The 24,235-nt window shown below is 37.9% G+C and overlaps 1 protein-coding gene across 1 annotated transcript in view; it reads right to left on the bottom strand.

The window, feature by feature from the left end:
• Window positions 1-24,235, bottom strand: part of LOC103056205 (histone deacetylase 9) — a 136,404-nt gene that overhangs the window by 20,322 nt on the left and 91,847 nt on the right. Inside the window, exon 11 of the mRNA XM_025165974.2 lies at window positions 5,669-5,802. Within this exon, the coding sequence (XP_025021742.2) occupies window positions 5,669-5,802 (134 nt within the window). The remainder of the gene's footprint in view (window positions 1-5,668; window positions 5,803-24,235) is intronic.

Below are 24,235 nucleotides of genomic sequence, written 5' to 3'. Positions count from 1 at the left end.
CTATGTAATAGTCATTTAAAAATGTTAGTTATTTCGGTAATTTTGGTAGGCTACTCACAAATCAAATTCCATTGTGTCTATATGTGCAGCTGTACACCAAAACAAAACATTACTGAAGCTGCTTTAGAATTGAAAAGATCATACCATATAAACATTCCCTCCATAATTCATATGGCTAAAATCAGAAATGAAAATTTCACACATCAATTTTATGCACACTACACAATACCTGTGAGCAGAACATAGTATTATATTAATATAGCATCATATGTACAACTCGTGATGTTGGCCCCACCTGTGCAGAAATTTGTCTTGATGCTCATGTATAACTATTTGCTTTGTGTAGATGTATTTACTTAGACTATGGGCAATTTGTCATTGTTTACACAAGCTTATCATTTGAGTACATGACTTTGTGATATGGTACAATCCTATTCATTCATTCATTCATTCATTCATTCATTCATTCATTCATTCAGTAAAGAATATTTAAAGAATTAAAGAGAGCTTGGTGTTTGCAATGTCTGAAATTACTTAGACTGGAGAAAAAAACCCAATAAGCATATTTAACCTTATCCCAAATGCCCTCCCCCCCCAATTCTAAAGATTAATTGGGTGTTAACTAAAATAATTATTTTCCTTACATTAGCTTTAAAATAGACTTATTTTCCAAATTCCTGACTGATATAATTCATTCTAGATAAAAATGATAGGTTTGCTGGAACAATGTTATTCAACTATAATTGCAATAAATACTCCTTAAAAAGAAATGAATGTATGTATTGAAAATGAAGACACTGATGCTGATAGCACTCCACCAAAAGGCTAATAATCTTAGTTCCTAAAGCATCAGGAGTGCAAATGCAGCTTGGGAAGCTAAGGTTATTGCATGTCATATGTGTATATTGGCAGTTCTACTAATATTATTGGAATGAGTATTACAGATACAATTTGTAATTTAATTGAAATGTAAATTGAACCTAAGTAAATGTAGTCAATGTAATTATTCTCATGTATTTAATCATTATCCCTTTGTTACATCATGCATTTAACCGTTATCCCAATTAACAGCTTTGGCAAACAGCTAACAATCCATTTTAGAACTTTGGCAATAGCCTCAGTTCCTCTGTCAGCTTCTGCGCCATGTCAGTAAAACCTCATCAGAATCCAGAGGTAGAGCCATTACACTCTCACCTTTTGTGACCCAGATGCACCATGGTTAGGAAAGCACCACTTAAAAAAAAAAAGCCCATGGATTGTAACAAGTTATGTCCTCTCCAAGAGGGAGAGTATCTGTAGTGCAGAGAATAATTTCTGATGGCAATGATCCATTTTTTAAATCATTAAACTAAATAGTCAAGAGGGTGTCCCTGGAAAATATCATGAGACCCAGCAGTGAACAAAAGGAATCACTCTACAGCTGACAGACATTGCAACATCACCTTCACTCCTACACTTCTTGGCATTCTATTAGCTCTGGAGCCAAAGAGCACAAAAACTGCAAAAGAGTGGAAATACATCTTTATAAAAGAATTTTACATAAACAACTGACTAAGGTCAGTGCAGGAGCAACAAAACCATTTGATGGATATGCCTGAAAAGATACACCAAAGGATATTTTTCAAAGAGTTGAAGCCAGCCCATTTGGCTTCTCCTATGTTTTCTTGCATTTGCTTTCAGAGAAATCTGTAGGTATGAGAAAAGGCATTTTCAAAGAAATGGCATCTCTAAGCAGACTGGGTAAAGTGTGCCAAGGTCCACTGGGCCTTTATAAAGAGATGTGAGCTCACACATCATGCAGTTGCCCAATCTCTTAGAAAAATGGGAAATTTGAGAATGAATAGAGAGAAGAAAGTACTTCATAAAGAATGGGTCCATTTGTCAATGACTCAGCACTTTTCTGCTGCTCAAAAGGTTCTTGTTGCTGCCCTGACATTTGAGATCTTGCAGTTACATATACCATGTGTGTTGATATTTGGCTAATTCTCAATTCGACCAAGATACAAGGTTCAGTTGCATGGATTAAATCTATTCCTTTTAAATAAAGGGATTTTTCTTTCAGTGTCAGTTTCACTGCTTTTCTTCAGCAACTTGAAGATGCAAAGTTAGAGTCGCACCATGGTCAGCATTCTGCAGCCTCTGGGCAGCAGGTGTTTCCTTCCTGTCTCCCCAAGTCAAGGTTCAAAAGACTAAAAGCAATCAAGTTATTCTGGCACCTGAGGGAGAAAATCTCATGTTCTACTTTTCTTTAGCAGGAAAAACACAACGATAAATTTAATAACTGTCACATGTTCTGCTCTTTCAGTTGCATGACATCCCAAATCAGCTGTCAGAGGTGGCTTGTCTCATTTTGTCTAATGGTAGGACTGGCCCAAAGCATCAGCTTTAGGAAGAGAATTTAAAGTCAGCCTAACTGCAGGTTCCTTAACAAAAGTTCCCTTTGAGTCAAGTGCTATGTATTTCTTAAACACAGAGAGATGTTTTACCATTATAAATGCTGGTGGAATAATTAAGAGATTATCAGTAAAAAAAAAAAACCTGCCTCTAAAGTAGGGATCTTGTGCTATAACCTGAAGCAATTAGTCATCTAAACAATTTATCCTTTGCAATTCAAGCTTTTCTTCTAATTAGTTAAAACAACAGGCCTTTTTGTTTTGATAGTTGCCTATATAATGATGTGCTTTAAAATCACCAACTGATTGCACCATGGATATCTTGAAGTAGCTTAATCTCCCTTCCACTCTTCTTCCTTACCCCAAATACCTCAATTAAGGATTCTGTATTTTTATTTCAGATTTCAGAAGGGAGCTAACTGCTTAATCTTTTCACACTTCTCAAGAGAATATCCCTCTGAGTGGCCCCCTAGGGAAGTTTAGAAAGCGATTTTAAAGAGAAACAACCACTAGTTCCTGCCCACTTAGTTTCACCCAAGCTCTGCTAAGCCATCATGTAATTGAAACAGCAAAGGAGGTTCAGGTTTGCTTCTACTCCAGTGTCCCTGTTCAAAGCAGCTTCGCCTCTGACATCCCCACATCAGGTGGGAAGATCTGAAGTGAGATTCTTTATATGTTTGGCTTGGCTTCCTTTCAATTGAGAATTTCATCTGCACAGGATTCCACACTGTGACAAATATTCTAAGCATAATTTATCAAACTAGTGAACAATTCCACCTTGGACTTTTTCACTTAATGTAACATGGTCACATGGAATGTTGTCCCTTTCCCACATTTAACAGGCAAGCCCAAACAAGCTTCTGGAAACCTGGATTTTGAATATCTACATAGACTCAATCCATGTCCTTTCTATCTTTAAAAAGCGATGGTAAACGGACATAAATGCTCTTGGGAGGAAGCTCACTGATTCTCAGTGTAATACTGTAACCTTAAAAAAGTTTACATTTAGAAGTTGGTCCCACTGGTTTCACTGGAATGCAAGTAAGTGTGATTTAGATCCAAGTTAGGTTTCTGTGTAATTTCCAAATTTGGGCTGTAGTCCAAAGCACACATACTTGGAAATCAAATACACTGAAATTAATGGGACTCCCTTCCAAGTTAAATGTATTATAACCGAGGCATAATATTCCAAGGAAACAGGGTTGGTTCTTGTTGTGTCTTTCCTACTGATCAAACAAAAGGCACTTGATTCAGGAGTAGATTGTTTTGCTGCTTCTTTCTGAAATTTCTGGAAGAACTAACACCAATGAACGTGTAAGGACTACACTACATATAGGCAGCCTACGGTAATCAAGTACCAATGCAAGAGCACAGATTATGTACAATTGATGACCAACAACAATACATGACAGGTCTGGCTATGCCATTAGTTGCCTGCTGTGGCAAAACTCAAGAGGTATCCATCAAACCAGAACAGCCAGAATGAACTGGATGTGTGTGCTATTTTATAGCATGATGAACTTCACAAGCAAATAGAAAGTTCTGAGATCCTACAGAATCTGGGCTGGGGTAGGGGGTTGAGGGAGCACTTCCATATAACAGGAAATTTTAAACCTGCTTATGCCAGAAATTGTGGCTTTACAATGCATGAGGAAGGGTTATCTTGGGTGCAAAAACCCAGACAATCAAGAGACAGCAGCAAGGAGATCCAGAACATGCTGTATTTGGTATCCAGTGGTCATCTGGATTTTTTCAGCCCAGATAGGGAACACATATAGAAAGCACCTCTTTTGGCCTCACTAAAGTAACTGTGCTGTTCCCTAGGCTCATACAACTGTTTCAGAAGCTGCTTACAATTGTTTTCCTATGCTTTAACTTCTAACGAAGTGCAGCAGAGTTAAGGAATTAATTCAATGAATGTGTAACTTTTGTAGTGATCGCTCTCATATTCTATTAATTGTCATGTTTTTCATGTTTTAAATCCTTTGTAAACTGCCCAGAGTCACTGGGAATCAGGCGCCATATAAATGTAATGAATAATAAATAATAAAATTGTATTTATCCTTTCCTTGCATGTTTAAATTACAAGCCATCTTTCACTGAATAGAACAAATAGCATTAGCTAAGTAAAAGACAACATATCTTACTCAACTGGTTACTTTCTATGCAAAAATCAGTTATCTTTGTGTGTGTATGTTTGTTTCTTCTAGGATGTTTTCTTCCAGAAATTCAGAGACAAATTCTTGTGAAGCACCTTAGTACTTAGTCTGTATTATTACATCTTCATGTCTGATTTTCTCATTGTCAATGCTGGAAGTAACTGCTGTGTTTACAGTGACTTAGTTCATAGATTGATGTGTCTGTGGGTATATCTGTGTGTCTGTGTGTGTGTGTGCATCTACTGATAAGTTGTGTGGATGGAGTAGCATACTATTGCATGGACAGACTCCAGCCAAGAACAACAGCAATACAAAAGTATTTCAAAGCCCCTGCATTCATGTTTATGAATTCTAATCCTCAACACATGAATAAATACATCTGACAAACTGCAGAGTGCCTTACAAAGGCCTTTCCTGACCTCTCTAATTTGAGTTCAATTGCATGTGCCATGATGAGGAGTCAGTGTTGGCCTTGCCAGTGTTTTTTGAATGAAGGTGAGTGCAATGTTTATGCTATTTGGAAAACGGAATTTCCACAAAAAAAATTCTAATTGCCAGATTAATGACCTACTGAGGATTGTATCTCCAAATTATGAAAAAAGGGTCTCAGTCCAATCCTTGGCACTTTGTTATTGATTCAATAGGCTGAAATCAGCTTTTTAGCTGACTCTGTGAGTTAATAGCTGAAGGAGGCAATTTACTCACTAATGAATGAAGTTCTCAACTGCAATGATTTGGCATAGCTTCATTTAAATAAAGGAAATTAACCACCAGAAGACCAGATGTCCAAAAAAGTTGTATCAGGGATGGATAACACACTACTTATTCTTTGTTTGTTGGGCTGGATCCAGAGGTACTGTTCTGTAGGCAGCAATGACTTCCGCTCAAAGAAAAGAATTGTTTTTCCAAAGATACTTAGACTTTCCACCCTATGGCTAGATGATGAAACAGGTTTTCCACCATCTCCAAACTTATTCTTTTTGTAAGTACTTACAAAGGTGAAGTAATTCCACTTGACTCTTTCTCCCATTTTTATTACAGATTATTAATCCAGCATGGTATGGTAAGTATCCAGGAATTTTGCATTATTTTGTTAACTTTGAACACGTTGGTTACCTCGTTTCCCAGTAAAGCGTTTAGACAAGCTTCTGATGCATCACAGATGGCAGTAAGATCATGTCCTCCCTCCAGGGCTAGCACCAGGCGACCACCTGCTAGTGTCAACAACTGCTTGATGAGGTGACCAAAACCTGCCAAGTCAATAAAATGTGCAAATCATTATATTAGAAGATCGTGTATGAAATAATCACTGCATATTAGGATGTACTGGGAAACAAGAAGAATGGACCAGTTCATCCACTTCCTGTAGTAATGGCACCCTTTGTCATCTTGTAACAATAACCTGAAGTCAAAACCACCAACATAAGACATTTATAAATACCCTGAAAACAGTGTAGAAAAACAGAAACCTCTTTTTGCAGCAGAAGAAAACTTCAGGAAACTGGGGGCAGATATTGACAGAGGTGACCCTTATTAACTACAGTTTCATTACCAACCAATCCATGGTTGGTAAGTACAAACAAGATCTTGTTATCTGTAATAAAGGCTTTCCTACGTCTATGGCTTGGGGCATGTGAATCTGTTTGAAGGAGGACTTTTGGGGTATTTGGATAGAACTGTATGCATGTGCAAAATAGTAGATGGGCTTTTGTTCATGCATCAATCAGTTTTTTTCAAGGCCTTGTTACCCACTGTTTTATTATCCGTGGTGGTTAAGTTTGGAATGGAAACCCCACAAATAATGAGAACCACCTATAGTAAGGCTTCATGCATTCAATAACTTTACAATGCAATGTTGTGCATATCTACACCACAAGATTGACCAAATCCAATGGGAATACATAGCACTGAAGCCTTAACTTTTTACGCTTTTGTGCCCCAAGAATTCTTTAATGAATTTGTTGTAATTGGGACAACGGCCCTCTTGCAATGAGCCCACTGCACAGAGGCCTGTGAAATTCTTCAGGGATAAGCTCTGTCCGTTCTATGTCATAATTTTTCTTACGACATTAATGAAAGAAGAGATAAGGAAAGCATATTTGTGGCTGATTAGTAAAAAGAATGCAAAATAAAAGCTAAATATGTACTGAGCAACACCCAATGGAAATCTTCCCTGTGAAAGGCGCTATGAATTCCTCTGCAGTAAGTAAGTCAGAGATCTTTTCTTTTTTCTTTTTTGTAGGAGCACTCTCCTGGATGCTTACAGGAAGTATCAGCATGGAATATTTACTGTTAGCTCAGAAGATGATGCCAGATGCTAATTTTACAAGGAGAGCTTCCAGCATTCAAGTCTGCTTGAAACCATAGTATCTGTAGAGGAAGCCCTGCTTCCTCAGAAATGGTCTAAGCATAATCAGTAATGAAGGAAATACACTCTGGACACACTCAGAGGCACTATTTTCACATGGACTTGGCAACTGACATGGTCAGGTTGTGGAGTAAGTTTCGAAAATTCCATCTCAAAAAAAACCCAGTGCAAAGCTTAGATACATCATTACAGCAGTCCAATTTCTCAATAGGGAAAAGCGCACACGTGCATGCATGCGCACACACACACATTGTTATATTACGAACATTCAAAGCCAACAAAATAGCATTTATGTTTTATTTTCTGCCTAATTATACACAGCCAGGTGACTTTGCCGCAGGGAGTGAAAATATTTTAACCAACAGCACCATGGCAGCTGAGTTATGGAAAATCTTAGGACAAGTTTGGATCCTGCATATTCCAAGAACCTTCAAAAGAAATTAACTTCCTAAAGGAAATCCTCCTGCAGTGTTCAAGCAGCTGAGCAGTGAAAGAAATCCTAGACAATAATTAAAGAAAAAAGGGAAAAAAAGCCAAAACAAAACCAGTAACAGAGGCATCAGGTTTTGAGAAGCTGAGGCCCTGTCTTCTGCTATCACAGAAGGATAAGCTTTCCAAAAGCTACTCCAGTTGTGTTTAGAAAAGGTATGGACAAATGAGAAGACAGAAAGAGTATTCCTTTAGTTCTCACCTTCTGAATCACATCAAACCTCAAGAATCCAGCAGCAGATCCTGGCATAGGCCTTCTACAAGTGACCATGGACTATTGTGCCAATTGTGACCATGGTTTCTCAAACCATTTCCATTTGGGCAGACCATGCTATAAAGGAGGTAGTTTTTCTGTGGTATGTGAGATTTATACTTGTGTGGCATTTTCTGTGAACTGCAACCATTCAGGAGAAATTTTGGAATGGAAAGTCTTTTTAAGATGGAAAATCAGGGTTTCTGTTGAGCCTTAAATAGACAAGTCTTTTAGAACCAACAATTTGGTGGGCACCAACATTTGCCAATCCAATTCCAACTGTTTCTTCATTTTACACAAAATGGAGTTCCATTTATTAGACTGATCTATTCTAGAGTATTTGGACTGAAGCAGGTTACCTATATATGCAAATATATCCTACAAATATATCAGGGATAACTCCCAGTTCTGAAGCTGATGAAAACCCCGGAGGAAGTAGATTATCTAGACCCATTTCAGTTGGATTTTGGGCCTGGATTCAGTATGGAGACAGCTTTGGCTGTACTTATTGATGGCCTGCAGTGGAGCCAGGACTGCAACAGAATTTAATGCTTTCTCCCCTCCTATTCAATATCTGTGCGAAAGTGCTGGGTGAGGTCATTTGCTGGTTTGGGGTTCAGTATCATCAGTATGCTGGTAAAAGCTAATTATATCTTTGACCATAGGCCAGCCAAGTGAGGCTTTGGGGGTTGTGGGGGCCTGGATGGGGACAAAGTGTCTTTGGCTCAATCCTACCAAGACCAAGTGGTTGTGGATGTTAGGGCCTCTTAGATCTGGGGATATCCCATCTTTATCCTTGGATGGGTTTGCACCAATGAACAATTGGCAGCTGTGGCCACACTCTACATGGGGTTGTTCTTGAAGTCAACTTGGAAGGTTCAACTGATCCAGAATGCAGCAGTGTGGGGTAGTGATGCCTCGGTAAGCCCATGTGACATCCCTGCTTTGTGAGCTGCACTGGTTGCCAGTTTGCTTCCATGTGTAATTCGAGGTGTTGGTTATGACTCATAATCTCTTATCATTCTGAAATCCACTAATATTTTTCTCAGTGAAGCAATAAGGGTTCATAAATTTATGTCAAGTTATCAAATAGATAAAAGAGAAACCAAATATGATGATATTTTGGCAGCAAATGCTGTATTCCTTCCTTATGGCAAAGAAAAACAGCCAGATGCCCTCTAAATATTTCGTACCATAGTTTCTACTGTCCCTTTATCTTTAATTATTTTTGCTGGGGATAATGTAAGTTGAAGTATAGAATATACTAGACAACTCTATGACCCATTGGGTCATCCTTTGAGAGAAAGGTAGTGCAGTCTGATGTGACCAAAATGAACATTAAATTTTAGGCTGACCATATTTTTTTACCCCAATGCTGGATGGCCCCATGATCATCTAAGAAGAGTATATATCATAAATAGGAAAATAATTGTAGTGGCAAACAAACTTCAATAATAAGTCAATATTTACTTACCTAAACTGATAAACAAAATGACCACAGGTGGGCAAAAAAGCAGTGGGAGCAGGAGTGACTTCTGACTTCCTGCTGGCTTCCCCATTGACTTTGCTTGTGGGAAGCTGGCAGGGAGCGTTGGAAATCATGATCACGTGGCCGCAGGGATGCTGCAAGAGCCACAACTTTGCGAATTAAACTGGTCTGAACATCGTGGAAATTTCAATTCCACAGGAGTAATGGGTCTGGGATTTTTTACACATTGTTTTAAGTTAGCGGATTTTAGGTATCTTGATTCAAAAGTTTTTGCGGTATAATGCACCGTTTGGGCTAACTTGAGGGTACAAACAGACAAACAGATAAACACATTGAGAGTTTTAGTAGTGTACAGATGGACTGGCTTAGGAATTTCAATTTATTTTAATTATAAATTTGAGAGAAGGGTAAGATTTTTCTTCTCCCAAAGATATGTACTTCTAGATGGTTAATTAATATATATTAGTAGTAGTAGAAATATTTAAGTAAAAATACAACATGTTAGTTCATATTGACTAATATTAATTTGTTATAATGTTGGTTATTAGTTAATAAAATAACAATATAATTATTACCTTTCATTCATATAATCATTTCCTTTCATCAATTATTAACATATAGGCTAATTAATTAGTCAATTCTGACATTTCACTTAGAGTGGCCATCTCTCCTACTGTGTAATGTTTTATCTGAAGAGCTATTCAGAGACTTCTGTCCTAAATACTGATACTATTCACTTTTGGAGTAAGCAGCATTATGCAGAGATAAAAAAGGAGGTAGACACAGTAAGCCAAAGATATTAAAGGCTTGAGCTAAGAAAAAGAAAAGGAAATATACGTAAAACTAGTTTACATCAAAAACATGCACTATGCTTTTTCATTCCTTTCAATCTTGGCAAACCATTCTTTCTTCCACTTTGTCCATACACAGCTTTGTACATTGCCTTTTATTCTTTAAGTTTCTCATCTCTTCCTTTTTGAGGACTTCATCAGCTCCATCCATCCACATTTTTCTCCATCTTTTTCTGCTTCTCAACCCATTCACTCTTTCTTTTTGTTTTGCATATTTATCCTCATTCATTCTATCTACGTGCCTAAACCAGCCCAACATGTCTTCATGCTGGTCATTCATTTTTCAGTCCATATTCATTCAATCCACCCATTCATAATTCACCTTCTTGTTTACCCATACATACTTCTTATGTTCCTCATTCTCACTGCATCAACTTACTTATGCTTCTCTTCACATATCCAATTCATACTTCCAAAGTAGTCAGGAGCACATCTTATACACATCCATTCTGGCTTCTTTCAACAAACGTTCATTCCTCATAGCAAACTATCTATTACCCAGTACATTTCTACATCTTATTTTTTTCTCACCCTTTCCCCATTTTTAGTAAACACTTTACCAAAGTGCATATTTTTATCTACGTGCTGCAGTTATTCACAATTTATGTATAACTTACACTCCACTTTCCCTTTTAAAAAATAATTACTTTGGTCTTTGATACATTCAAAATCTTGCACAATTTCCCCCAAACTCATTATCTGGCTGTTCCATTATCACCATTTGCTGTAGTAACTATCACTACCCTATGGATTACTACTTTCATACATGCCCTTAACAATCTAGATTACACTATTTCTGACATACATTTTGGCTCTTTTATTCATTATTACAATTATGCTTTCACTTCCCTGCATGTATTCATCAACTCCACAAGTTCAAACCAATTTATTCAGATGTATTTCATATTTCCCCTATGAAATTAACAATTAAAATGAAAGATTTAATTCATTAATTCATGCTCTGTACCAATTACTCTTCTTACATTCTGGGTCGCAACTTTCCATATGCTATTGTTCATCAGCAGATGGGCCATAAATATTTATCTCCACAATCCATCATGCTTTGGTTAATTAAGGCTTTCACATAATACTTTTTAGAAAGCTATAGACTATGTTACCTCCCTTAGACATATCCATGCCACATGTAACATTCCCTGCTAACAGTAAGGACAGTATTAATTTTGGCATATTTTGGCCAGGTTGCCACAAGTGCAACGAAGGCTCAGGTTTACCAAGCAAACTCACACTATTCTAGGCAAGCTAGGATCCGTAATCTAGATAGCATCTTGCAAGCCAACATACTGTTGCCTGTATCTCATCATCTATATGGTATACTCACACAAACTCAGAATGCAAATCACTTTGAACATAAAGGAATGTAATTAGGGAGGACTGAAGACCTTGAAGTTGACCAAGGACATATCTCCCAATCTTAAACAGAACATTTTGCAGTCATCCTCACAATGGAAAGAAAATTGTATTTTTATTTAAATTATAGTAATTATTTCTAAATATGCAGGGTGTGCAATTTTTCATCTGCTTTTATAGTAATGCATTTCCTCTTTTTTTTTTTTGGTAAATGACAATCCTAAAGCTTGTCCAAATGGGGTGACTAAAATGCTCATTTCAAGTTTGAAATTTTTTCAGGCAAAGTTATCTGAAGAAGCTTCCCCCCCCCCTCATATTTATCTCTTCTTAAATTGTAACTTCCACTGAAACTGAACTTCAGGCGCACCCACCTAAAGAAGAAGGCTAGAAGAGAGATCTTTTCAATGTTGCCTCTATCTGTGGAGGATTCTTTTGAGAGACTTGCCTGGTACCCATTCTACTTTGGTGCAGAACTGGGGGTAGGGGCAATGGTGAAGACTTTTTTACGTAATTTAAGAACTGTTTGACTACCTTTGGTGTTGTTTTGATTTTACTGTTGGCTTAGCTTTGCTGTTATTATTTCAGTAGTTTATCATTGTCTTTGGTCTTTTTAATTTAACAGGGAAGTACTCAGTTGGATGGCCTCCGGCTGCTGCTTTTGAATGCCAGGTCAGCATGTAATGAATCTGCCCTCATCCACAATTTAATTGTGGATGAAGGTGCCGACATGACATGCAAAACTGAGACAGCATTGGTCGCGCTTGCTCCACCTTTGGTGGACCCAAGATGGGAGTGGTACATCCATCCTAGCACTCCTTGATCTCTCAGTGGCTTTTGACACTATCAACGACAGTATCTTTCTGGACTGGCTGTGGGGGTTAGGAGTGGGAGGAACTATGCTCCAGTGGTTCACCTCCTTCCTAAAGGGTTGGTTCCAGTCAGTGTTGACGGAGGGGAAGAGATCACATCTGTCACCCCTCTTGTGTGGGGTGCCTCAGGGCTCAACACTCTCCCCTCTCCTGTTCAACATCTACATGAAACCACTGGGTGTGGTCATCCTACAGTCTGAGGTCATCAGTATGCTGATGATACCCAACTTTACATCTCTACCACAAGTGGCAGAGGTAAAGCAGTCAATGTATTCTGGAGGCTATTTGGGTCTGGATGGGGCAAAACAGAATTTGCCTCAATCCTAACAAGACTGAATGGCTGTGGCTGTTTGGACCCTCTGGGTCAGGGATGTCACCATCTCTGGTCTTGGATGGGGCTGCACTTCCCCAGTCAAGACTGGTGTGGAACCTGGGGTGTCCTTCTGGACTCACAGCTACTGCTTGAAGAGCAGGTGGCAGCTGTGGCCAAGAGGGCCTTTGCACAGGTCCCTCTTATGCACCAGTTGCACCCTTTCCTTGATCAGGAGGCCCTTCACACAATCACTCATGTCCTGGTCATCTCAAGACTGGATTATTGCAATGCGCTCTACATGGGGCTGCCCTTGAAGATCACCTGGAAGCTACAACTGGTTCAAAATGCAGTGGTGTGAGAGTAATGGGTGCCTCTCAATGTGCTCATGTGTCACCACTGCTATGCAAGCTGCAATGGCACCAACTGGCTTGCAAAGCAATTCAAGGTGCTGGTTATTACCTATAAAGCTCTGTATGGCACAGGGCCTGGATATCTGAGAGATCGCTTATCTCCAACTGTTTCTGTCTGCCCAGTACATTCCAGCACAGTGGGTGCACTCCAGGTCCCCTCCATTAAACATTGCCATCTTGTGGGGCCTAGGAAGCGTGCCTTCTCTGTTGCAAGCCCCCACCCTCTGGAACAGCATCCCCTCAGAGATGAGGATGCTGTCCTCTTTCCTGGGGTTCCAGAAAGCTTTGAAACATTATCTTAGCCTGGGCTGTCTGTGTGATTCAATGCTTTTAGCTGTTTTTATATTTTCCCTAGTTTTGTATGCCACCCAGAGTCCATTGGAGTTGGGCAGCCAAATCATCATCATCATCATCATCACCATCATCACCATCACCACCACCACCATCATCATCATCATCATCCTGCATGTGAGATTTGGTTCTGTTACCTGCTGTTCTTTTTAAGAGCTCTTACTACTGCAGGCCCATTGAGATCTCCTTGTTTTCCTCAAAAGAATAAGCTAAGTTACTCAGAAAGAAACTTATATACAGAGCAAACTGACAGTATATTACTTCTCAAATGTTCTATTGTCTCTGTCTTTTAGTCAAGTACATAACCATTATTTACCATTTAATCATACCACTGCTCTCTAATTTGCTTGAGAATGTATTTTCCTCTCATTAAAGCCTTTGTAGTGGCCGTTGCCAAGAGTTTTCCCACCCACCAGTGTTCTGCACTTTATCCTTGTGGTGCTTTTATGACCGTTTGATTAATTTTCATTGATATGCTTCCAACAATAGCATCTAAAATTAACTGGGTCACTTTTTTTTTTACATAACTTCCTGAGTCATCAAGCTTGGTGTCCTAAATAAATACATCCATACAAGAATGAAATGATAGTTCACCCTTCCAGAATCAGGCTGGAATTAGTGAGCACTGAAAAAAAATAGGGCTGTTTCTCGTCCCCTATTTATTATAACCAATTTATTTATTACATTTATACATTGCCTCTCTTCCTTGTAGAATTCAAAGTGACATACGCACAGGGGTATTATCCAAGTTAGGTAACAACTGGTTACCTCAATACTTCACAACAGGCCAGAATCGCTATGACAGACAGAAAATATCTTCAGCTTTATCCACTGAATACCTGAATACCCAGCCCCCAGCCAGCTACGTGCATACCTGCCAGCTGTGCAAGAGCACTTCCAGTCACTACTGCTCTCATCTGTAGCTGGCAAAGTGCCCCCCACAAAGCAGCTAGCCCTGAGACTGCTTTCCAATGATCCTGACATACTCCATAGACACCAGTCCCAGGTGGGGTGGAGGAACAAGCATGGCAGGGACATTCCCACTGCCCAGCCCATGGCAAACCAGAGAAAGAGTTTACCCAGTGGCATCTCACTGGGAGAGCCAGGCAGGGGCTCCTTTCTCTGGAGAAGATGCCCTTCATTTCAGGCTGTCAACTTAACAACTGCTTTCCATGACCAGTCTCGATAACACCCTGATACATAGCAATTCAGGCTGTCCCCAATCCTTTGAACTGCTAGAGATGGATCATTGGGAAAAGATCAATGCCGCCAAAGGACCCAAAGAACAATTATCATGTGTTTTCTCTCCACCACCGCCCAGCCAACACTTAATTTTTCGTAGCTCAAATTTCCAAAATTTAGCAAATAGAAAGAAACCAAGGAACTACAGCAAATAGTCAATGGGGGAAAAAAATGAGAATATTTGTAATACTTGGGTGGGAGGAACTGGGACAGAACTGGAAGACAGAATTACTGAAGGGCTCCATCCTCAACTCTCAAAGTACTGCTTTCTCCAATTTAGGCAGTATCTAAACCAGGCCATAAGACTAACTGTCACAAGTTGTAACAGTATGTACACTCAGGCTTTATTCCAGTAGCCATAATGTGTATCAGAGATTCCTCAGTGACAAGACTGACACTGGGGGGAAAAACACTGACAGATAGCTAAAGCTAATCCACTAATATTAATTATCTGATACAATTACAGGAAATAATGTTCTTGGTAGCACTTTTAGTTCATAAAGATCCATGATGAGAGCTTATAGATCTGGCCAGTGCCTTGAATGACCTGAGAGTGCATCCTACAACAGCCCCAGAAACTTCTGATTTTTTTGTTTCTGGGGAAGGTGCTTCGATGGTGTTCTGTGAATAATTAATGAACCAATGTGGAAGAGATGCTCAAAAAACAGGAAGTCTGAAAACCATTGTCTTGCCATGGCTTATAACACAGGCTTCTGCCAGATAAAACCAGGAGATCATCTGGTTCCATATTCCATATTGTTGTAGGAACAGCAGGGATCACTATCCCTATAATATGTAAACTGATTTATCCTTACAATCTTAATGATTTAATAATCTCACTCAGGTATTCCAAAACCCCAAATACTCACCATAGTACTTCAAGGTGATAGCCTGCTAAGAAATCAACACATATTCAGTTGTATATACAAACCTTCTTTCCTGCAGATATTTATATTGAAACATAACATCTGAATTATATTGGTGTGGAATGAGGCTTAACCAAAGTCTGAGTGTTACAACACCTGAATAGGGTGATGGAATAACCTGAAAATGATTGCCATCACAAGAATGTCATGTGTTTTCATTAGTGCTAAAAAGACTTTTTTCCACAGGCATTAATCCAAACATGTCATTATAAAAGATAATTCTCTTTTAGGCAGTGGATAGGGTTTTCTAACCACGTAGTTAAAAAAAAAAAAGTTTAAAAAATCATTAGTTAAAAAAAATAATTAGGGAACAAGTTCTAGCGTATGTTCCAACAGACTTTTTATTGTGTTAGATTGTAATTATGTATTAAATATAGAAGCAGTTTTAAAACTTACTTTGCAGGAAATCACCATTTAAAGAATTGATCGTTTCATTATGTGGTTGTTGGTCTTATAATAATTATTTGCAAGAATTAATCTGTAATTGCTTAATTAGAATCTATTTAAACAAATGCATGGCAACTAAAGCGGTATCTCATTATCCAAATTTGGGTTATCATTATCAAATATACTGTTTCTCTTCCAAATAACTAACTGACAGTATAGCATCCATGGTTGCCTTCTAAATGTGCAACAAGCAATTGATTCAAGTTCTTTTATAAATGAAAAATGTGAACATACAGTCAGCCTGATCTTATCCGTGTTTACTTGGAAGGCTCATTGATTCTAATTAGTCTCACTTGTATTTAAGTACATAGGATTGAAAATACTTAATCATTTTATTTTTATACTATTTATGTTAATTGGAATATAAATCACTTTACTTCAGTCATAGCATTATACTTTAAAATATGAAGAACTGCAAATTAGTCATACAAATAAAATAGCAAATTAAATAGATAAAAATGGAAATATCAAGATCTCAGCAATATGTCAAAAGCTTTATTTTTCAATGCCTCAAATTGTATATATGTTTTGAAAATAACTGTTATATATAAATAGCTATTTTATTTTAAATAAGAGTAATAATCTATCCAGTAGTCCTGAACATAGTTCCTAGGGCAACAAGGCGCCTCCCAACATGTTCCTTGGTGCCAACAAGGTGACTTTCTTACCTGACTTTATTTTATTTTGACATTCTTTTAATTAAAGAAAATGAGTAGGAAATCAACGTGCTGCAAATCACCACTATCAAGCATGACCTGCACTTCTCACTATTTCTCTGGGCTTCACCTTCACCTCTGAGGCAATCTTAGAAATTAAAATGGTGGGTGGCGACACCCAAGGGCTTTCTTTTTGTTTTGTTATAGATATAGCTCTTTTGTGGATGACTGTTCCCGCCAGGAGACCCAGCTTGTCCTAGTGGTTAAGGCTCCAGGCTAGAAACCTGAAGACCGAGTTCTAGGTCTATCTTTGACACAAAGCCAGCTGCGTGGTCTTCGGCCAGTTACCCTCTCTCAGGCCTAGAAGGAGGCAGTGACAAACCGCTTCTGATAATGTTGCCAAGAAAACTTCAGGAGTTGCCAAGAGCAATTGCCAGGAGCCAAGACTGACTCAAAGGCACAAGATAGAAATAAAAATAAAAATCCCTCCAGGACAGATGTTTTGTGAGACAGCTGACAATCATGTTCTCAAAATAGGCTTGGATAGATTGGGCTCCCTGTATTATGGCTGGCTGACAATCTGCTAGTTTTCAAGCAGTATTTCTGAAGATGGAGATGCTGACATAGCTATGCATTTTGTAAATATCCACAACATTTCTCAGCTGGCCATAACTGACCCCTTTGTGGTTCTTACAACTTTGTATCACCCTAGCACCCTTCACAATAATGTATTTTATGTTCATTTTTTTCCTTTATAACAACTATCTGTATAGGAAGGAAGGATTTGTTTACTTTATAAGTAAAGATAACTTGCAGGTCAGATTTTTCTGAAAATTTCTAATCAGCAGCATTCTACTTTTTCAAAAGTAGAAAACCCAGCTGCTCTGACACTGCATCCTACAGATTTATCTGTGACCCTTCAAAAATAGCCACTATATTATAATCCCTAGGCAAGTTACTTAGAAGTCAGAAATGAGCCTGTGTCCTAAAATGTTGTAGTGATCCTGTCTGAAAAAGATAAAGGGGCCCGGAATCTCTTCTTATTATTGGATTTCATGAATATCATTAATTTGGGTGATAAAATCTGACTTAATCTGATTTGCTCATAGCACTCTGCTGAACATTTGTGGTTGGATGAAACCTTGTACCTAAGTCTCCCAACCACCCTAAGCAAAAGGCCTTATCTATAAATTTGATAAATAGATTTGAATCATGTATGTAAATAATCCACCATCCTGAAGCTTCCATGCATACAACAGGAATAACTTTTCTGTTAGTAAATATCTTTGGGGAGAAAGCTGACTCTCTTGGCATTGATTAGCACCTGCCCTTCAAAAGTGCTCTGCACATCTGAACTTGAGCCACCATGTTTAATCAATTCCATTTTGTAGTAGCAGAGGGACTCTGAAGCATGGTACATTTCTAAGGCATTACGACACATCTTGGGGAATTAGTCACTTCCCTTTTGGCTTTGTGCCCCTCCCCAGGATCCACCTGACACATGCCATAAACAGCCAGAAACTAGCTTCTTGTCATTTTTTATTGCAGAGGTAATGGATGAAATTCAACAAAACAGAGGAAGCTGTGTTGAAATTGAAATTTGGCCCACAAAGCCTCGTGATTAATTGTAATTTCCAAATAATACATTTTGAGCAACTTTCTGTTATATTCTATTACAAAGATGTATCAAGGGAAACCTGAGGTTCTTGCCAATACAATATAGTCCATTGGAGTTTGATCAGGGAAGGTATTTTGATCCCTTACTTAACTAGTTATAAATCCTCCTGAAACACTGGAAACTATGGTTGATATTCAGGTGCTACATCTGGCTCTACAACTCTGAATTTTCCAAGCACAGGGTACTGCAGTAACCTCCTGTTATCAATCAGCATGGACTTCAAAACCAGAGATACATCCCCAACTGAATGGGTGTTCAGGAAATGTGATCAATCTGTTGAAATGGTTGTTGTCAAAAGATTTCTTAGTAATCCTTTTTATACCTGAAGATTTCCCTTTTAGAAGATGAATTACTAGAACCAACTTAGGAATGCCATGTCTTAGAAGAAAGCAGTGTGTCCTTAAGAGACATCAAGGTAATATTTTCCACACAGTTCCCAAACGTTTATTTTTATCAATTAAAAGGGCATACTTTGGTTCTAGCCATAGGTTTCTCATAGGTGCTAATAACTAATAACTGCTAATAACTGAAATGCAGTCAGAGGAAGGATTATTTAAGCATGCTAGGATACATACTCAGAAAGCAAGATATGAGCTGAGAGGAAGCACTCTCCTAAATAAAAGTTTACATTTAAACCTACAGTTTCATTTAGAGTTTATTTCTTCCTGCACTCCTCCAAATGATACCAGTGTTGGAGTAAAAATACTTTTCACTTTTTTTTTTTTTCTGGCATTCAAGTTAGTGTTATCTCCTGGTGACAGTCTGGACTAGTCCCTGCAGCTGTTTCTACCATAGTAAGAATGGTAGACACAATCCCACGTATTACAAGACACAGAAGTAATAACAATGAAGAGAAATGATGGCTTGCTTGAGGTACCAGCAAGTTGACTGTTACAGTTTTCATCAGGTACTTCCCTGCATGTGTTTCTAAAAACAAATGAGTGCGTGTGATGTTGGAGTTCCATGACTGGTTTTCGGGCTGCTGCTATTTCTTTGCTGGTATCACAACAGCCTGGAGCAGCTACCATGTATGTGTACTCTGGCCTTTCTGCTCTGCAACAGGAGTGGGATAGAATGCTACTAGCCACAGCTGATTCAAGCTTGCTGCATAGAATACCTAGATGGTCCCCCAACCACACATTTTTTAGGGCAAGATTAAGGCACCCAGGCCCTTAAAATATTCCATGGAAGAACTGATGTATAGGGTATAGGCCCAGAAATTGATTTCTTATGTTACGTTGTTAAGATACAGAACTAAACTTTTAAAATACTTCTGCAACTTAAGAATGTGAATAGGGAAACCATAAACTTAAATGATTTTAATTTGTAGAGCAGATTTGCCAGCAGGTTTTTATTTTCTATAGATGTGAACATAATTAAACTTCTGAGCCTGAAACGTAGCTACAGATTTTTTTTTTAATGTTCTAATGTTTTATTATTCCATGGGTGTAATTAATCCCCCCTTCTTAATACCAGGCATCTAAATATACTTTTCCTCTATGAGTAAGACACAAATTAACTTACTTTCCAAATCCAAACTCCAGAACGTATTTTGATCCAAACAACACAAATGAATTCTTCCTTTATTCTGATATAGTTCCTAAGTGAATATATGTGGGTGGATATTGGCTATCAAAAAAGTATGCTTTATACAAATTGCTCAGGGTGTGTCAGCAAAAGAATAAACTATCTGTGGTGTGTTGGTGAATGAGTAAGACAATGAATGTAACAAATTATTATATATTTGAGCCAAAAAGATACTGTGAATATATGTGAGATAATACTTGATATGTCCAATAGCCTGGCCTTACAGAACTTGGAAATCATCCAGAAAAGGGCACAGTGAGTGCATACAGTTTTTTTTATTTATTTCCAAATTGTGATTCAGCAGCACACATTCACACAATGTCTGAAGACAAAAGGTGTTTTTCAAAGCCCAGGCCTATTTTGGACATAACACAGAAGTGGAAAACACAGTTTGTTGTTTTAAAAGTTTTGTAACTGCTTTTGGGGGGAGGGGATTTGAGGTTCATGGTGGTAGTTTGATACAAGTAATCCTTGGTTAACAACCATTCGTTCAGCAACCGTTCAAAGTTACGATGGGGCTGAACGAGGAGACTTATGGCCGGTCCTTGAAGTTGTGGCCTTCACAGCATCCCCAGTCACATGATCATGATTCAGGCACTTGGCAACTGACTCGCAATTATGACAGTCACAGCGTCCCATGGTCACGTGATTGCCATTTGCGACCTTCACTGCCAGCTTCTGATAAGCATACTCAGTAGGGAAGCCAGCAGGAGGTTGCAAATGGCAATCATGTGACATCATGCTTAAAATCAACCCATATTGGTTTTTTGTTTTGTGTTTTTTTTTTTGACAGAAATATTTATTTTATTCCATTCATCTTTGAGAAACTTTTAACAACTGGATCAGGTATTCAAACATGCAGTGACTACTGATTTTGTTATTATACTTTTTGGGAGGAGAGGAAACATCTTTTACCATGGCACTAACATCAGATTTTGTAAAGTAAGATCAAACAGATTTTATTATTGTATTTCTGGAGAGGAGAGGGAATATGTTTTTGCCATGGCACCAGCATCACAGTTTATAAAATAAGATCAAACAAATAAAGGAATTTAGAAGGGGAACTAAACCAATAACCAACCAAACTCCACGTCTTTAAAGCAACTGATTTCATAAGCAGCAATTTTGAGGAAAATATGAGAGCTAAAACAGCACATTTATTTAGTTTTAATTTTTGTGCTGTCATACTTCAGCACTGGAGCTCTGATTTAGAACACATGCCGTTTCCCTTTGATGTTGTGACTATTTTTTAAAAAACAATGGCAAGAAAGATAGAAATGAATTACCCTGCAACCTAAACCATAAAACAGGGCTTTCGTGCTCTTAATTTACATATTGCTATTTTGGTTTTGGAAAAGCATTTTAGTCCCCAGAGCCTCAGAAAAGAAAAATCAACTCTTTCCATCAAACAGTTATTTTTAATATGTGACAGGGCTTTTATTTAAGGTCAGGTTATTCTCATTCAAAATTCAGTTGACTCCTCCTTCTTCTCTCACTTCCTTTTCCCTCTCACACTTTCATTTCTAAAGAGGGAAATGCTGGGAATGATTGGATTTGTAATCCAGTTTATCTGGAAGAACTGGTTTGGGGAAGATTGCTTCCATCCGTTGGTGCTCATCATTCGGGAGGGAAAGTTCAGCTCTGGTTTCCAGGGACTGTGGCAAGTGAAGCATAGAAGATGTTACTAAATCACCCCAAGCCGATGGCCATCCGCTCATCTTTGGGGACAACAACTGAAATCAGCTTAATCTGCTACCTCTAAATGAAACAATTAGCCACGTCTTAGTGATTAACAAGGACTAATTATCCTAGCTATTTTTCTGCAATGGCAGGAGTTGCTACTGATGGTAGATAACCTCTCCTGTTTAATTTGAGCCTCTAGTTTCTGCAGCTGTCTTCTGTCGATGTACTGATCAAGTTCAGAAACAGGAAATAAAGTGAAATAAATAGAAATGTTGATTAGCCAGCCTTGCCCTCATCCAGAACACCTAAAGTTTTAAGGAGTTCAAACAGACTATTCCATTTCTTTGGCCAATTTTTTTTCTTTTTTCTTTTTCAAATAATATCTAACATTCTGTGGCTACAGAGCATGCTCTATGCTGGATGGCTTTGAAGGGTGGAGTTGTTTTCTTCAGTTGTGCTCCTTTAGGGTCTTTTTTTTTTTTTAATATAGATTTCTATTTCCGCTAAATGTTAAGGTTCTCAAATATTTCTCTAATTCCCACTGGTCCCAGTTTGATTCTGTTTTTCAATTTTAGAGGGAGTGATCCATTTGAATTGTTTATATGCCAATTCAAATAGTTTATTTGAGGATTAATGAATTGAAATATCATCTATAATCAGCATGCCTTATAGCTGAATGCACGCAACCCCCCATCCCTATTGACGTGGGCAACACATGTAAAAAGGGATGGGACTTGAACTGCACAGCCACCATCTTGACAATTTTGACACACCCGCTCCCCGTGGATGCCCCTGACAGTGATAATAGAACAGTTCGATGAATCTGCAGTCTTGATATGGTGCCAGCCTGGATTGTAAGACTGACAAGTGAAGGACAGACCAAATGTATACAAGTGTTGCATTTTTCCTCAGACAAAGAGTAAACAAAAAATCTTCCTTTAAGACATTATCCAGGCTTTTTATTTAAAGGCAATTCAGGGGCTGAATAATAATGACTTTTTTTAAAAGTCACTGTATATTCTAGTTATATCTAGGAAGACAAGCTGGCATTCCTGCATTTTTGTGCTTAAGTTACAAATTAGTTTCTTCCAAGGCTATGCTTGAAAGTCCCTATTTATAGCATTTCATTTCCTGATTTATAGTTCAAAATATTGTCAGAAATGTACAAAAAGCCAAAATAATTTGCTAGAAAGGGAGCTTTTCTTTTCCTGTCCTTCTCAATCCAGAGAAACAACAACATCTCTTCTTCTTGGTTTTCCACAGCCACTTTTTTTCTGTTTTGTTGCTTTTATCTAAAGATTTATTAGATAGATAGACAGACAGACAGACAGACAGACACCTTCAGGCCACTGACACCACTATAATTCATTCTTGCCCAACTTAGTGTCCTTCCAACTGAACTGGACTACAATTATCATCCTATAACAATCAATCAGGTGGTAGTCTCTTTTAAAAGCTGTAAGGAACTGGAATAGGAAGTTGTGGTCTAATAACACAACCATCAATCTGTGCAGCTGAACTGAATTTTAGACTGGAACTGAGAGTGTATAGTTCTAAATTAATGGACTGGCAACCACTCTGTATTATCTCATGGACCTGCTGCTACAGAGGTCTCTGTTGCCTGAAATGCATCTGAAAAGCTGTAGCGGAGGATAGAATGAATTAAAAGAATAATTTACGCTGAAATATATAAAATACAGTTTTCTCTTTAAGAGACATTAAAAAGAACTAACTACATAGTCATTTCATTATTTTTAACTCACAAATTGTTATGAAAATAGAATGGAATATGTGAATGATATAAATTGGGAATAGATTTTTTTTTCCTATTCATTTCCAACCTATGATCACTGTATTTTGATTTGGTTTCCTCCAAAGACTTGCATGGTCAGAAGAATTGCAGAATATTAAATCTGAGAAACTGATAATAAATAAAAGTACCTTTCATTTCAGCACTCAATATGAATTTCAGCATTTAATTTGAATTTATCATCCATAGAGATGGTAGGCTTTCCTTTGTTGGATGTGTTCAAAAAGAGGCTACACAAATATTTGTCTGTGATGCTTTAATTTGGAACTCAGCACTGAATAGAAGAAAGGATTACATATTTTTTTCCTGCTTAAATTAAATTGTTTATCTAAACACAGCTGAGAATTTTGGGAGTTGAACTTAATACATATACAGGAATTCCAGGCTGGCAAAAGCTGTTCTGAACTATATAATTAGAAATAGAAATAGACTTGCCCTGTGCCTTTTTCTTTACATTAACACTCATGAGCATTTAATTTTTAGTAATTCATTAGAGGTAAATCACATACAAAAATAAGAAATGCTACATAGACCTTGGAAAAACCTCCAAAGTTACTTGATTATCCTGTTCCAGCTCCCACCATCTTGCAAATAAATGGTTTACAATCACACTGTTCACTACAAAGTAAAATTCTCATCTTGTTAACATCAGAGTTTTATTTTGGGCAGAAGATGTGTGTGGCCCATGATGCACAATGTTGAAAAAGGAGTGTTTAAAAAAGGGGACAAGTGCTACAATGTTTTCTATTTTCTTTCCATTTTCCTTATTTCATAATAGTTTCAAAATTAATACGCATTTTAAAAAATAATTTAGCTAATCAGTAGAAGTTAAGAGAATACAGTATATGTGTGGGATAATGGAGGATTTTCAATGATGACATAAGCTACGAAAG

This window comes from Python bivittatus, unplaced genomic scaffold, assembly GCF_059951505.1.
Source record: "Python bivittatus isolate LINGU-HERP-01145 unplaced genomic scaffold, Pbiv_v1 ctg000610_np1212, whole genome shotgun sequence".
In the NCBI taxonomy this organism is placed as follows: domain Eukaryota; kingdom Metazoa; phylum Chordata; class Lepidosauria; order Squamata; family Pythonidae; genus Python; species Python bivittatus.
The sequence above is the reverse complement of the archived record's forward strand: the minus strand, read 5'-3'. Positions and strand labels throughout refer to the sequence as shown.